This window comes from Globicephala melas, chromosome 19 (genome assembly GCF_963455315.2).
Source record: "Globicephala melas chromosome 19, mGloMel1.2, whole genome shotgun sequence".
Classification (NCBI taxonomy): Eukaryota; Metazoa; Chordata; class Mammalia; order Artiodactyla; family Delphinidae; genus Globicephala; species Globicephala melas.
Genome location: NC_083332.1, coordinates 11,207,262 through 11,222,812, shown reverse-complemented (window position 1 = coordinate 11,222,812; position 15,551 = coordinate 11,207,262). Strand labels below are relative to the sequence as shown.

The 15,551-nt window shown below is 54.7% G+C and overlaps 1 protein-coding gene across 1 annotated transcript; it reads left to right on the top strand.

Annotated features, from left to right (window-relative positions):
- Nucleotides 1-874: 874 nt before the first annotated feature.
- On the top strand, nucleotides 875-3,968 carry LOC115862375 (prenylated Rab acceptor protein 1). The gene is made up of 5 exons (XM_030874098.2): nucleotides 875-1,042; nucleotides 1,335-1,547; nucleotides 1,852-1,949; nucleotides 3,534-3,635; nucleotides 3,718-3,968. Exons 1-5 carry the CDS (start codon nucleotides 987-989, stop codon nucleotides 3,804-3,806), a joined length of 558 nt encoding a protein of 185 aa, XP_030729958.1. The 5' UTR covers nucleotides 875-986; the 3' UTR covers nucleotides 3,807-3,968.
- The last annotated feature ends 11,583 nt before the right edge of the window (nucleotides 3,969-15,551 follow it).

Here is a 15,551-nt window from a genome sequence, read left to right as displayed (position 1 = left end):
GGACTTGGTAACAGTACCACCAGGATCTTCACTGTCCAGTTGAGGACACCGAGGTTCAGGGAGGTGATGAGGTCAACACAGCCTGAATTTTGACCTCTGACCCCAGAATCCCAGCTCTTTTCGTTATAGCAACTCTGTCTTTTAAAAATTCTCACCCCTTCAATAAAACTAGAAGAAAATAAAATGATAAAATGAAAAAAAACTCAACCCTTTCCTTTCCCCCACTTCCCTCCGTCCTATCCAAAGCAGGGGCATCCCTAGGTCCCTAACCCTAACCCATTCACCCTTGGGAGCCCAAGGGTTGTGGGGGGAGCTTTGCCCCCTATCTTAGATGCACCCCCCTCCAGCAACCATGGCCCCATCACTAGCCTCTTGAAGAAGGAAGAAATAGATTCCCACAAATTCTCTACAGTCTCGCTATTCAAAATGTGGGCCATGGACCAGAAGCATCAACATCACCTAGAAACTTGTTAGAAATGCAAATGAATGGTCTCACCCTAGATCTGCTGAGTCAGAACATCTGCGTGTTTTAGCAAGTGTTTTCTTTTATACCTTCTAGAGTCAGAATGACAGCTCTACACGGCCTCCATCGTACCCTGCACGGGGGAGTACACAACGTTTTCTGCCTTTAGAGCTCCGGCTTCTGACTTTAGAGCTCGCGTACCGCCCTGACTCCTGACAACCCACCTTTTCCGACTCCACGCGTCCTGCTTCTGAAACTACAACTCCCACAATGCCCAGAGGCGTCACTTTACGCGACTACATCTCCCAAGGTGTTTCGCGAGCCACACCACCATCATGGCGCCCACTCTCTCCGACATCATCGGGACTACAACTCCCACAATGCTCGGCGGCAAAAACTACCGCCCCCAGACCGGCGCCACGTCCGCTCCCGCTCCGCTGGGTGAGGCCAGGCTCGGGCGGGTCCCGCGGAGTGTGCAGGGCCCTGGGTTCGTTATAGCGGTTCTTTCCCTCATAGCACAGACATGGCGGCCGAGAAGGACCAGCAGAAGGATGCCGAGGTGGAAGGGCTGAGCGCCACGTGAGCAAGCTGGATCTAACCCCCCTGACCGAGACCCGGGAGTCCTGGTCCCCCGCCCCTTCCTCCCTGGGGTCCTAGGAATCCGGGCCTCCAGACACATGAGTCTGGGCCCCTGGTGTCCTCTTCGAGGACTCTGGAGTCTGGGTCCTCAGCCCCTTTCTCCCCGGGGATCCAGGAGTCTGTGACCATATCTTCCCCAGAACCGCGGAGTCCGGCCCCCCTCGGTCCTCTTCTTGCTCGAGAGTCCGGGTTCCATCCCGGTCTATCGCTGACCTGGCCCCGCACCCACCAGGACCCTGCTGCCGAAACTGATTCCGTCCGGCGCGGGCCGTGAGTGGCTGGAGCGGCGCCGTGCTACCATCCGGCCCTGGGGCTCCTTCGTGGACCAGCGGCGCTTCTCGCGGCCCCGCAACGTGGGCGAGCTGTGCCAGCGCCTCGTACGCAACGTGGAGTACTACCAGAGCAACTATGTGTTCGTGTTCCTGGGCCTCATCCTGTACTGTGTGTGAGTGCCTCTCCGGCCCATCCCCGCGCCCACCATGCTGCCTGGCCCGCACTGGCCGGCCCCGCCCTCAGCATTCGGCCCCTCCTCTCACTGGCCAGGCCCCATCCCCGTGGGGTAGTTCTGCCGGACCTTTTGACCGAAGGGCCAGGTTCCTACTCCCGCATCAGCCTGGCCAGGATTCAGTGTGACCAAATGTGACCTAGCCCCAAGGGCGTAGCCTGTCATCCGCCAGTGTAGAAGGTCAGGACCTCCGTGTCGGGCCCAGTCCCAGCTGCCTGACGCATGCCTCCCTGCCCTCTTCCAGGGCGACATCCCCCATGCTGCTGGTGGCTCTGGCTGTCTTCTTTGGCGCCTGTTACATCCTCTATCTGCGCACGTTGCAGTCCAAGTTTGTGCTGATGGGTGAGAAATCCCCTGCCCTCCTCAAATCCTGGTCTCTTGGAATGCAAGCCTTTGACTCCAAACCTAAGTCCTTGTGAACCCAAGTCTGCCCAAGCCTAGATCTACACTAGATCCCCCAAACTCAATCCCTTAAAGTCTCAGACACACCGGATGCTTCCACCCACTCTCAGCCCCCCAAGTTGCTATTCCCCAAGCCCAGAAGATATCCCAGAACCCACCTCCACCTGCTCCTGTCCCTTAAACCTCCTTCCCTCTCCCTCCTCCCTTACCTCTTGCCAAAGGCATCAGCTGCAGGTACCCACATTGGACACCAGGTGGCGACCTTACACTGGCCTATAGCTGGGCTCCCCTTTCCTGCTTCCTGGGGTGGAAGTGGAAAAATCTTGGGACTTCTCAGAGAGGGAAGCTGAGGCCTGTGGCTCATGTGGTCCCAGACTGGCACCAAGCGCCACTGAGAAGAAAGAGGGGCCTGAGTTCCCAAGTAGGGGAAGCTCAAGGTTTGGAGGGGGTATAAGGGGGAATTGGGATCAGACAAACAGGTAGAGCTAAGACAGAATCCTTCAGAAGCCTGCCAGTTTTGTACATGACAAAGATGGGCTGGGTGGAGGGGCATGTCGGGCAAGCCCAGGGCATGGAGGGAGCGCCTGGGGCATAGACATGACGTGGCTTCAGCCACTGCTGCCATCCCTTGTAAAAAATGACGAAGAACAATGATCCACGGGTTTCCATCCGAGGATACAGAGGACTGACTGTATTGTTTTGTGAAATCATCCAGGGACTTCCCTGGCGGTCCAGTAGTTAAGACTCCAAGCTTCCAATGCAGGGGGCCCAGGTTCCATCCCTCGTCAGGGAACTAAGATCCCGCATGCCGCACAACACGGCCCCCCACAAAAAAAAACAAAAGAAAGAAAAATCATCTAGTTTCTCGGTCAGCCACAAATCAAATCAAATTCTTGTGGAATAATATGCAGACTCAAAAGATACATCCACGGCCGGGGCTTCCCTGGTGGCGCAGCGGTTGAGAGTCTGCCTGCCGACGCAGGGGACACGGGTTCGTGCCCCGGTCCAGGAAGATCCCACATGCCACGGAGCGGCTGGGCCCGTGAGCCATGGCCGCTGAGCCTGTCCGTCCGGAGCCTGTGCTCCGCAACGTGAGAGGCCACAACAGTGAGAGGCCCGCGTGCCACACACACACAAAAAAAATACATCCACGGGTCAGACTTGGCCCTTGGGCCACCAGCTGGAGACTCTAGGTCTACGGGAGTGCAGGTTGGAGCAGGAGAGCTGTAGTCTCGGGAAAGGGAGGCTGGGAGCTTCCTAGTAGGAGTGGGGTTGGAGGGTGGCGAGGGGGCTGAGGAAGGCCCCTTGTATTCCCACGGACAGTGGGTGGGGACGTTGGAGGCATGGGTGGGGCCTGTGGACTTGGAGGGCCTTGGCACTAGGAGTTTAGATCCTGAGGCTCCCGGACAATCTGGTGTCTTGTGACACCAGATTGGTGGTGGTGGTGGTGGGGCGGGTATCAGGGGTTACTCTGGGAGAGGGCACGAGTATCAGAACAGCTGCCCCAATGCCGTCTGCTCCCAGGCCGAGAGGTGAGCCCAGCCCATCAGTATGCTCTGGCTGGGACCGTCTCCTTTCCCTTCTTCTGGCTGGCTGGCGCAGGCTCCGCCGTCTTCTGGGTCCTGGGTGAGTACAGGGTCTGGGTAGCGCTGTGGGCAGTGGGGGCCAGGTGAGGCAGCCAGGCCCTGAACTGCCCGTCTTCCTGCAGGAGCCACCCTCGTGGTCATCGGCTCCCACGCCGCCTTCCATCAGGTGGAGGCCGTGGACGGCGTGGAGCTGCAAATGGAACCTGTGTGAGGCGGCTTCAAGGACCTGCCAGCCTCCCGGGCCAGCTGCCCTGTCCCCGTTCACCCCCGTCCCGCTCGGCTCTGCAGGTCTGGCCAAAGGCCCCCTTCCCATTACAAGCCCGGGGAGGGACTCCAACTTTGGAAATAAAACTGTTAACAGTTGTTCAGCTAATATTCTCCCAGGGTCTTCTGGGGGTCTGTGCCGGGTGATGCTGGGATCCTGCAGAGGCCAAGAAGGTGGGGAGCGAGTGGGCCACGGGCATGATGGGAGGAGGGTGGTGGACAATAAACAAGATGGATAACAGATATGATAGGACGGCCAGTGATGTCAAGTTCTAAGGAGGAGAAGAGTATGCAGGAGCCCCCGAAACGACCCCCATATTCGGTGATTTGCTAGGAGGACTCAGGACTCAGTATCTAAGTTGTACTCACAGATGTGATTTTTTTTTTAAGCTAATGAATTGCCACTTACTGGGGCTTTATTTTATTTTATTTTTAATTTATTTATTTTTGGCCACGTTGAGTCTTAGTTGCTGCGCGCGGGCTTTCTCTAGTTGCGGCGAGCGGGGGCTACTCTTCGTTGCAGTGCGCGGGCTTCTCATTGCGGTGGCTTCTCTTGTTGTGGAGCACGGGCTCTAGGCACGTGGGCTTCAGTAGTTGTGGCACGCGGGCTCAGTAGTTGTGGCTCTTGGGCTTAGTTGCTCTGCAGCATGTGGGATCTTCTCGGACCAGGGATCGAACCCCTGTCCCCTGCATTGGCAGACAGATTCTTAACCACTGCACCACCAGGGAAGTCCCCAGATTTGATTTATTATCATGAAAGACTATGAAGCAAAATCAGCAAAGGAAAAAGGCACATGGGGCGAAATCCAGAGGAAACCAGGCACAAGCCGCCCAGAGTCCTCTCCCAGTGGAGTCACCTGGATTGAGTGTAATACCCCCAGCAGTGAAATGTTGTCTTTGGGGAAGCTCATCAGAGACTTAGTACCCAGAAGGAAAGCAGTTGTTCAGAATAAACAACATCGTTTGCACAGACAGTTTAGACACGAGAGCCACTCTTTCAGGGAGTGGTGAAAACCGTGCTGAAACCCAGGTTCCCAGATACCAGGCAAGGGCCACTATGCAAGCAGGCCTCTCTAAGGACAGCAGTCTTGGGCCTACTCTGTTAACTCTTCCTCATAGAGAAAGTTCTGGAAATGAGTTATAGTTTAAAGAAGACCTCCCTGAGATGACGTTGAATGAAGACTTAAATTGAGTGAGGGAGCCGCCGCAGATCTTTTGGAGGAAGAATGTTCTGGACAGAGGAAGCAGCAGGTGCAAAGGCCCAGAGACAGCACTGTACCCGGAGGTTTGAGGAACAGCGAGGAGGCCGGTATGGCTGGAGCAGATGGGGGGGGGGAGCGGGGGGGGCTTTGGTTTTCCTGAGTGAGGTGAGAGTGACACAATTTGCTTTTCATTGTAACGTGAAGGCTGCTGTGTGGGACTGCTGACAAAAGAGAAATGCACGTGGTAGGGAAAGCACTTGGCAGGTGTGACAGCAAAGTGAGGTGACAGGTAGGGTCTGAAAAGCTGCTTCAGATGGGGCTGGTCTGGGAGCGCTCTCCAAGGAGGTGGCATTTCAGTGAGCTCTGAGGGAGGCGGAGCCAGCCACAGGAAGAGCTGTGGGCCGAGTGGCCTAAGCAGAGGTACAGCCAGTGCCCAGGCCTGGCAGTGCCTTCCCCTGGCCTCCCCAGCTTCGTGTCTCCATCACCAGAACTCACCGGTTTATCGTTCATTCAGCAAGTGTTTATCGGGGGCCCGCTGAGTGCTCAACATTGTTCTGGAATCCTGTCACATACGGTGGCCACCAGCCACATGTCGCTACTGAGTACTTGAAACATGGCTGGTCCAGATTGAGATGTGCTCTGAGGGTAAGATACCCACCAGATTTCAAAGACTTAGTAGGAAAAGGGTGTAAAATATCTCGTTAATAATTGTGTATATTGGTTATGTGTTGGAAGGATAATCTGTTGGATATGCCAGGGTAAATTATTATGTTCACCTTTTTCTTTTACTTTTTAAAATGTAATTCAGTAGAAAACACAGGGGACTTCCCTGGCAGTCCAGTGGTTAGGACTCTGCGCTTCCACGGCAGGGGCCACAGGTTTGATCCCTGGTCAGGGAACTAAGATCCCGCATGCCGCGCGGCACGGCCAGAAAAAAAAAGAAAGAAAGAAAATACAACATTACATCTGTAGCTCATATCCTGTTTCTACTGGACACACTGGCTTAGATGCTGGGGAACCAGCAGTGCCACAAACAGACGTAGGCCCGCATTCATGAGCCAAGCAACAACCAGCAGGAAGCTCTCAGCAAAGCCAATAAAACAGATGAGGCTGGAGGGTAGCTGGGGAAGGAGGGACTCGCTTAGAGTGGAGGGGAAGGAGGGACTCGCTTAGAGTGGAGGGGAAGGAGGGACTCGCTTAGAGTGGAGGGGCAGGGCCTTGCTGAGCAATGAGCAGAAGATTGCCCCTCAGAGGTCTGGGGGAAGAGTATTCCAGCCAGAGGGAACTGCAAGTGCAAAGGCCCTGAGGTAGGACCTGCCCAGTGACAAGGCAACACTGTGGCTGGGGTGAAGGGAGTGACATAGGAGATGACGGTGGGGAGGAAGTCGAAGACCAGATGAGGCAGGACCTGCAAGCCATGGGAGGGCTTTGGATTTTAGCTTAAGGTAATGTGGAACTGTGGAAGGCTGGCTTTTGAGCAGGGGAGGGACAGGGTCAGGTGTGAACGTTGGAAGTATCTCTCTGAGGGACTTCCCTGGCGGTCCAGTGATTGGGGCTCCACGCTTCCACGGCAGGAGGCACAGGTTCAATCCCTTATGGGGGAACTAAGATCCTGCAAGCCGTGCCTCACGGGCTAAAAAAAAAAGAAGAAAAAGAAAATCCGTTCGGTGTCGTGTGGGGGATGGGCTGGAAGGAGTGAGACCAGGGAGGATGAGCCAGGTTGGGGAAGATGAGGCAGGGACGTGGAACGGAAAGGACGGACGGGAAGGCAGATTCAGGAAGATGAGGGTGGGCGCTTGGCGACTGACCTGCGTCGGAGCTGAGTGGGAGAGAGCAGGCAAGGGTGACCCCCGCACTTCTGGCAAAATGGGAACATGAGGGGGCTCAGGTGTCTGGGACCACTCTGTTCCCAGTCACCAGGGGCGCACTTCCAGTGGCTGCCACCAGAGGGCAGAAAAGGGCTTCCTCCAGACCTTCTCCAGGGAGGGAGCCAGGGATGGACTTGTCCTGGCCAAGGAGACCTGGGGTGCCTGAGGAGAAGAGTCTACTTAGAGGCCAGGGTCCCAATCCCAACTTGGGGGTGGCAGAGGGCATTTAGTTTGTTAATCCAGCTGCCAGTATTCCCAGGGGAGACTGCCCTTTGGGGTGGGTGGTCACTCCGTCCAGTTTCCACTGCAGGGCCTGGAGTCAATGTGGTCAGGCTGACTTGTTTGGAGGTGACAGAGGCCGGGGGCCCAAGGACCTGGGACTGAGATCCCTGGGGCAAGGGGTCAGCAGCCTGGGTCTGGGGGTTGGTGGTGGGAGGCTGAGACTCAGGCCAGAGGCCTAATCTGGAGGTGACTAACTCCAGGTCCCTAACTGATGTTGAGACCAGAAGCTTCCATGGGGGTGGGCAGAACGGGGGGGGCCACCTCCCCCTCTATCCCTTCCTGAATGACCTTGGGGTGGAGAGTTTTGGTTTGGGGAAAGAGAAACTGGGGGCTTGGTGTCTCATCAGGGGACCAAAAGTCTGGTTGTCTATTTTGGTGATAGAGGCTGGAGGTCCAGTTAGCTGGTTGGAGTGACAGATTGGGGCTCTGGCTGTCAACTTCATGATTAAAGAGCCCGTGGGCCCAGGTTTGGGGTGACAGGGACAAGGGATCTACTTGTCCAGTGTAGAGTGACAGAGTCAGGGAGTGCCTGCACCTCATTCGGGGTGTCAGACTGGCCGTCTGATTGTCTTGTTTGGGGTGACAGCTTGGAGTCCAGTCTCTGGTTTGGGGTAATAGAAATTGGGGATCTTTTATCAACTTTGAGGTCATTTATCTAGCTTGGGGTGACAGACTGGGATTCCTGAGGACACTGGGAGTCCAGGGCCCTAGTTTGGGACGACAAGGTAGGGTGTCCCCTGGGCTGGAAGCAACCTGATCGGGGTCTGATTGTTTCTTGAGGTGGCAGAGACAGGCAACACTGTCTGGTTGGTGGTGACAGAGCCTGGGCACCCTGTTGTGTAATTTGGGACACCAGAGATTGGGGGGTTCTCTGCCCAGTGTGAAGTGACAGCAACTAGGAGATTTTTTTTTTTGGACAACATTTGCTCTTCTTTTTTGGCTGTGCCACGTGGCTTGTGGGATCTCAGTTCCCCAGCCAGGGGTTGAACCCCTGGGCCAAGGCAGTGATAGCACCAAGTCCTAACCGCTAGACCACCAGGGAACTCCCTAGGAGATCATTTTTTTTAGTTTGGAGAATGTCTGCTTGTCCTGTTTGAGGCTGAAAACACTGGGTCTAGTTCTCAGATTTTAAGTGACAGATTTAGGACTCTTTTGTCTGGTTGGGAGTGACAGAGACCGGAGTTGGAGGTGTCAGATGCTGGGGTTCTTGTCAATGTTGGGGTGATGGTGACTAGTCTAGTCTGAGGTGACAGACCGGGGGTCTTATTGTCTAGTTTTCGGTGACCAAGACTGGGCCCTGGAGTTTCCTTAGGGGTATCAGATTTGGCGTCGAATCCTTTTGGGGGTGACAGAATGATAGTCTAGTTGTTAGGTTGAGATATCAAAATCCTGAGGTTTGGGATATCAGATTGAAGTTTCAGTTTCTAGTTTGGAGCAAAAGAAATCGGGGGTCTGGTGAACTCCACTGGGGTGTCTGAGACCTGTGGTCTGGTTATTCCCTTTGGGGTGCCAGGAACACAAGGCCGACTGTCTAGCTTGGGGTTATAGAGACCAAGGGACTGGTTATCTAGTTTAGGGTGATGACACTGGGGTTGGGGTGCTGGTCTGGGCTGAAAGACATTGGGGTGACCATCTGGCGAGTTTGAAGAAGCAGACAGTACAGGTCTGGTTGCCTAGTTCGGGTGACAGACCGACTGGGCTCCTGTTTGGCCTGGGAAGCAGAGACCAGGGATGCCGCTGTCATGAGATTTCAGAGGACCGTGGGGTGTCTTTGTTTAGTGTGCAGGGCCAGAGCCTGGGGGTCCAGGTGTCTAGTCTGGGACATCAGAATTGAGGGTTCATGTGTCTAGATTGAAGTGGCAGAGACCAGAGGTTCTGGGATTCAGGACCCGGCTTGGGGTGACAGAGACTAGGAGGTTAGTTGTCTAGTTTGTGCTGACAGAGATTAGCGATCGGTTGTCCAGTTTGGGATGAAACGACTAGAGCTCTGGGGTCTCATTTAGGGTGACGTAGAATGGGAGTTTGCTCGTCTAGTGTGGCATGAGCGGGAGCAGGGGTCTGGTGGTCCAGTTTAGGATGACAGACTGGAGTTTGATTGACAAGGTGAAGGCTACACAGGCTGTGGGGTCAGGTCTCTAGTTTGAAGTGACATTTATGTACCCAGGTGCCCAAAGTGGAGTGACAGAGCCTAGAGGTACCGTTGTCTTGTTTTTGGGGGGAGGGGCAAAGACTGGGTCCCAGGGCATACTTGGGGTGTCAGAGACTGCGGGTTTGGTTGTATCCCTTTGTGGGGAAAACACTGGGTCCCAGGGACATTCAGTTGACACACTCTGGAGGTCTGGTTGCCTAGTTTTGTGGGACAGAGACTAGGGTTCTGAGTGTATTTGGAGTGACAGACTAGGGACATGGTTGTCTGGTTTTCAGAGAACAGAGGCCATGGTCCCAGGGTGTACTGGGGGTGACAGAATGGGGGTCTGGTGGTCTAGTTCTGGAGATCAGAGACTGAGGTCCCAGAGTATGTTTGGGGAGACAGAGACCGGGGTCTGGTTGTCAGGTTTGCTCGGATATTGACTGGGATCTCAGAGAGGATTTGGGGTGGCAGAGATTGAAGTCTGTCTGGTTTTGTGGAACAAGGACGCAGGTCCCAGAGCATGCCTGGGGTGACAGAGCTTGGGGTCTGGTTCTAATTTCGTGTGACGGAGACTGAGGTCACAGGGAGCATTTGGGATGACAAAGCCGGCTACGTGGTCGTCTATTTTGTAGGACTGAGAGACTGACATCCCAGGATGTTTTGGGGGTGACAGGCTGGTTAAGACCAGAGGTTGGTGGTGTGGTCCGGGTGGGGGATTGGGTGCTCAGCTTGTTAACTGGTGGAGAGAGTTTGAGTGCTGGTTGTCTAGTTTGATGTTGCAAACTTTTTTTAAAAAGTTAATTAAATTGTTTTGGCTGCACCGGGTCTTTGTTGCAGCACGAGGGCTCTTCGTTGCGGTGCGTGGGCTCTAGAGCGCGTGGGCTCAGTAGTTGCAGTGCACGGGTTTAGCTGTGGCACGTGGGATCTTAGCCCCACGACCGGGGATCGAACCCGTGCTCCCTGCACTGGGAGCGCAGAGTCTTAACCACTGGACCACCAGGCAAGTCCCTGATGTTGCAGACTTTATTCATCCATTGTCATGTTTGGGGTGACAGAGACTATAGGTCTAGTTGCCCAGATGGGGTGACAGAAACTGTTGGTCTTGTTTTCTAATTTGGGGTGATAAGGACTGGAGTCTTTTGTCCAGTTTGGATTGACATTAATTGGGGTTCAGTTGTCCATTTGGGGGAGACAGGTACTGGGATCAGTTGTCTAGTTTGAGGTGATAAGACCAGGTGTCCAAGGTGACATGGCTGGGGGGATACCATCTCTCAGTTCCAGGTGACAGAGACTACCTGTCCCTGGGTCTGGAGCCAATTCATGTGAACAATGGTTCAGTTTAGGGTGACAGAAACTGTGTGAGGCCAGTCATCTACTTTGGGATGATAGAGTTGGGGTTTCACAATCTATTTGGGGGTGATGGGATGGGGTAACCGAGATTGGGGGTGTTGGTGAATAGTTGGAAAGAATTTTTTTTAAGTCTTTACCGAGTTTGTTACAATGTTGCTTCTGTTTTAGTTTTTTGGCCCTGAGGCATGTGGGATCTTAGCTCCCCGACCAGGGATTGAACCCGCACCCACTGCATTGGAAGGTGAAGTCTTAACCTCTGGGCCACCAGGGAAGTCCCCCTATTGGAAGGAATTGAGATGGGGAACTAGCTTGCCTCCTTTGGATGACAGAGACCAAGAGTACCTTGTTGGGGTGTCAGAGACTAGAGTTCTGCTAGTCTACTTTGGGATGACAGATGGGGACTCAGTTGTCTAGTCTGGGGAGACACAAACTGGGGACCCAGTGGCCCAATTCGAGATGACACACGGCATCGTGGAGATTGGTTACATTTTCATACTAAGGGTCTGGTGCTCTGTTTGGGGTGGTGTGCCCAGGGGTGTGGGGACCTGGTTTCACATGTCAGAGATTAGGGTCCAGGGCCTAGTCTGGGGCATTAGGCCAGGAATCTGTGTAGAGGGTGGCAACACGGGGGCCAGCTGTGTAGCTTGGGGCACAGAGACTGGGGTTGTGGTTGTGCCCTTTGGTAAGACGGAAGATCACCAGTTTGTCATTCCAGTCCTCTAGTTTGGGGTGCAGAGCCTGGGGACGCGGTGCCTTCCAAATGCTGAGTCTCAGTGTGCTGGCACCTGAGCGTTCCTGGGGTGACTGAGTCAGGGGTCTCCTGGGCCCAGGCGTGGGGTCCCTGGACCAGTGTGGATTTCTGAGTAAGCGTGGCCTTGGTGTGGAGCCCCGTTTGGGGGTTACAGAAGCTGGGAGTCTGGGCTTCTGGAACCTGAGAGGTCAGGACCCCAGGGCCCAGGATCCACTTGAGGGGTGCTTGATTGGGTTTGGGGACATCTGTGTCACAAAGGGCCAAGGGCTTTCAAGGCTGGGATATCTCAACACGTGGGCGTGGAGGTGATGGACACTGGGACAGAGACACCCAGCGTGGGGAGGACAGGGCCCGAATGCAGGTCTGAGGCGGGGGGGTGGGTTCTCTGAGGCTGGGGCACAGTGGGCTGTGGGCCTTTCTGGCTCGGGGGGGTTCAGCTGCCTTAGTCTTAGTCAAACACAACAGGGTCCTGAGGATCAAAGTCTAAATTGGGGCACATGGTTATGGTGGCCAAGTGCATTGTTGCAGGTGATGAAAACTGGGGACCCAGGTCCCTACTTGGGGGGATACTGAATTTGGGGTGACGGGAGTCCCTCCTGCCGAGTTCTGGTGCTCGTGAGCCCACGTTCCTGATTTGGGTGCCTAAAGCCAGGCTCTAGATCTGCGACAGTGCAGACTTACGTGGGGGCTGGAGGGGGCCACGGAGGCCTGCATTAGTGCTGATGGCGGGGGCCCAGCTGGTGACACAGGAGGGGCCTCCTGGGGTGCTTCCCCTGTGAAGCCTGTTTGAGTCCGGAGACTCAGCTGCCCAGTTGAGAGCGACTGGTCTGGGGTTTAGCGGTGACCACACTTGGCAGCCCACATGCTCATTTTGGGGTCCTGTTGATGACTTTAGAACGGACTGCAGTTTGGGGCTCGCTGAGCCTGGGTGTCCCACACCGTGGTTTGGGGGTATCTGACACTGGGAGGCTAGATGCCGAGCTTGTGGGTGACTAGCCGTGGGGTTCAGATGCTCTTCTGAGAGAAACTCGCTGTGGCTTTACCGACTGTGGGGCCTTGAAGGTAAACTTAGGGGGGAGACTGTGGTCTGCATTCTAATTTGAGGATTAAGGCTGGGGCCCTAAGTGCTAAATTCGAGGTGACTTACCCTGGTGTCCAGATGGGAGGTTCTGGGGATAGCTGAGGCAAGCTACTCAGATGTCTAGTTTAGGGGGGGCCTCATATGGGCTGCCCAGATGCTGAGGTTGAGATGGCCAACGGGGAGTCCTAATGCCAGTTTGGGATGACAGCTGGAGCCCAGGTGTCAAGTTTGGCAGTGAGCCCCTCAGTCACCTCCAGTTGACTGTGTCTTCAGATGCCTCCCTGGGGGCTGGGGGTGGCTGTCATCCTTGGACTTCCCTGGTGGTCCAGTGGTTAAGGCTCTGCACTTCCGCCGCAGGGGGTGTGGGTTTGATTTCTGGTGGGAACTAGGATCCTGCATGCCGCTCGGCGCGGTCCAAAAAAACAAAAAAGAAGCCTAGTTTTGGGGGGCATTTAAGAGGGGGGACTAGCTGCCTCGTTGGGGATTATTAAGAGTTCCTAATACTTACATACAATTTGGGGTTCACTGAGCCTCAAGGCCTAGTTGCCAAGGATTGAGGCGACTGTCACTGGGCTTCCTTGTACCTGGTTTAGGGGTGATGGAGTTTGGAGTTGCCTAGTATGGGGGTGTCTGAGGCTAATCACCCAGGTACCTAGTTAAGGGTTGACTGACCCGGCGGCTTAGAGCTTGGAGGGCCTAGATGCCTGGTTTAGGGGTGGCTTAATGGGGGTGGGTCTCAATACCTAGTTCGGGGTGAACTAACCTCAGGGCCCAGATGCTGAGTTTAGGGTTTGCCAACTAGAGGGGCTCTAATGCTTATTTCATTTGGGAGGTGCTGAGACCAGGGGCCCAGCTGCCTATTTTTGAGGTGTGTCAAAGTCAGGTGTCTGTGAGACTGTGGCGGTGAAGAGGTCGGAGGTTCCTGCCCATGGAGTTTCCTGCTACTTATTTTAATGGTGACAGTGGCTATGAATCCATGTACACGTTTTTGGGCTGAATGAGCCTCGGGGCCTAGTTAACAAATTTGGGGGTGACTGTGGGTCCCTGGTGTCGCGATGGTGGGTAATTGGGCTGAGATCCAGAAGTTTGATCTGGGGAATAGAGGCTAGTTTGGGGCACCTGGCCGTGGGGTTCACATTCCTAGTTTGGGGGGTCACTGAGTGGAGGGATACAGAGGCTTGGCTTTGGGGGGGTTGAATTAGTCTCCTGTGGCTGGTAACAAACCAAGTGGCTTAAAACAGGAGAAATTTATTCCCTCGCAGTTCTGGAGGCCAGAAGTCCAAAATGAAGGTGTCAGCAGGGCCGCCATCCCTGCAAAGGCTCTAGGGGAGGAGCCTTCCTTGCCTCTCCCTGGCTCCATCTTCACATGGCCTTTTCCTCTGAGGCTTCTCTTCAGTCTCGGTCTCTTATAAGGACATCACCGTCGTCCCTGGATTTAGGGCCACCCCAGGTAATGCAGGGTGGCCTCATCTGGAGATCTGTCACTTAATGACATCTTCAAAGACTCTTTACCAAATAATGCCACATGAGCAGGTTAGGACTTGGACATCTTTTGCGGGGCCATCACAACCCACTACAGGGGCGTTTGAGGCAGGCGCCCTAAATTCTGAGTTTGAATCTTTCTGATTATGGGGTTCCCAGAGTTTATTTTAGGGTGACTGACCTTGAGGGTCAGCTCCAAATGCCTGACTAGGGGGTGCTTGGCTTCATTTGCCTACTTTTAGGGTAACAGCCTATGAGATACTAATGGTTAGCGTAGGGGTAACTGAAGGTTGGAGCCAGAGGTATAGTCTGGGGATCACTAAGCTTCAGTGTCGGAGTCCTGTCTTTGGAGATGTCTGAGGTTGGGAGGCTAGCTGCCTAGTTTGTGGGTTAACTTATTAAGTTCCTAACTCTTAGGGGAGGTGATGCGGAGGGAGCTCAGATGTGCATCTTAAGGGCAACTGATGACGGGGTTCCAGATGGCAAGCTGGAGAGCTAGTAAAGCGGCTTGTTCAAATGCCTGGGTTAAGGTTACCAACGATTGGGTCCAGATGCACGTTTTGGGGGTGATGGTAGAGACCTAGATGACTAGTGTCAAGGTGATTTGCTGGGGGGTTCCTGACCTTGTCTCAGTGGAAACTGAGTCTGGAGCCAACTGTCTAGTTTGGGGGAGTCTTAAGCTGGGTGGGACCCAGATCCCAAGTTTGGATTGATTGAGTCTGGGGCTCCAGTTGTCAAGATTGGAGTTACTCGGTTTACGGGTGACTGAATTTCAGTCCCATTTCCCAGTTTGTGTTGAGAACAGCATTCATGCCCTGAGTGGGGTGACAGCAGCTGGGGGCCCATTTGTCTAGCTCATGGGTGACTTATCTCAAACTCCTGATGTTTGTTTAGGGTTCAGTGAGGGAAGTCTAGTTTAGGTGTGCCAACTTTAGGGCCTCTGATGCTTAACTCTGGGATGACTGAGTCTGAGGGAATAAATGTCTACTTTAGGGGTGACTTGTGGAGTTACTTATTTTGGGGTGACTGATCTAAGGCCCATCTCCCTTATCCTGTCAGTGTCTTGGGCTGGAGGTTTGGGGTGAATGGGGCTGGGGCCCAGAACCCTCGTTTGGGGGTGTCTAGGGCTGGGCTGTGCGTAGAATACGTTTCTGAGTCTGGGTAACTTGATATGGCCTGGGGTGACTCAGCTCAAGGTATGGATCTGATCCTAGGGGTCTCCAGTCTGCCTGGGGGTTTCTGAGAGCCGGTGGGGACTCACGTGCCTGGTTCTTGGGTTTCTAGCCGCCTCCTTTGGGGGAATCTGAGGCTGGGGCCCAGAAGTGCTGAAGACCCCATCCCCAGGTCTGGGGACCCCAGCTCCACTGCTGCCCCCAAGGTCGGGCCCCTCCTGTGGATCTTTTGGGAGGGGTGATCCATTTCGGGGGTGACCGATTTGGGGGTCACACGCCTGGCCTACGTAGTTCTGGAGGGCACTGAGGGGGCCCGGGCGGGGCGGGAGTGGGAGCCCTGAGGCGCAGAGCCGGGCTGCGGTCCCCGGGGCTG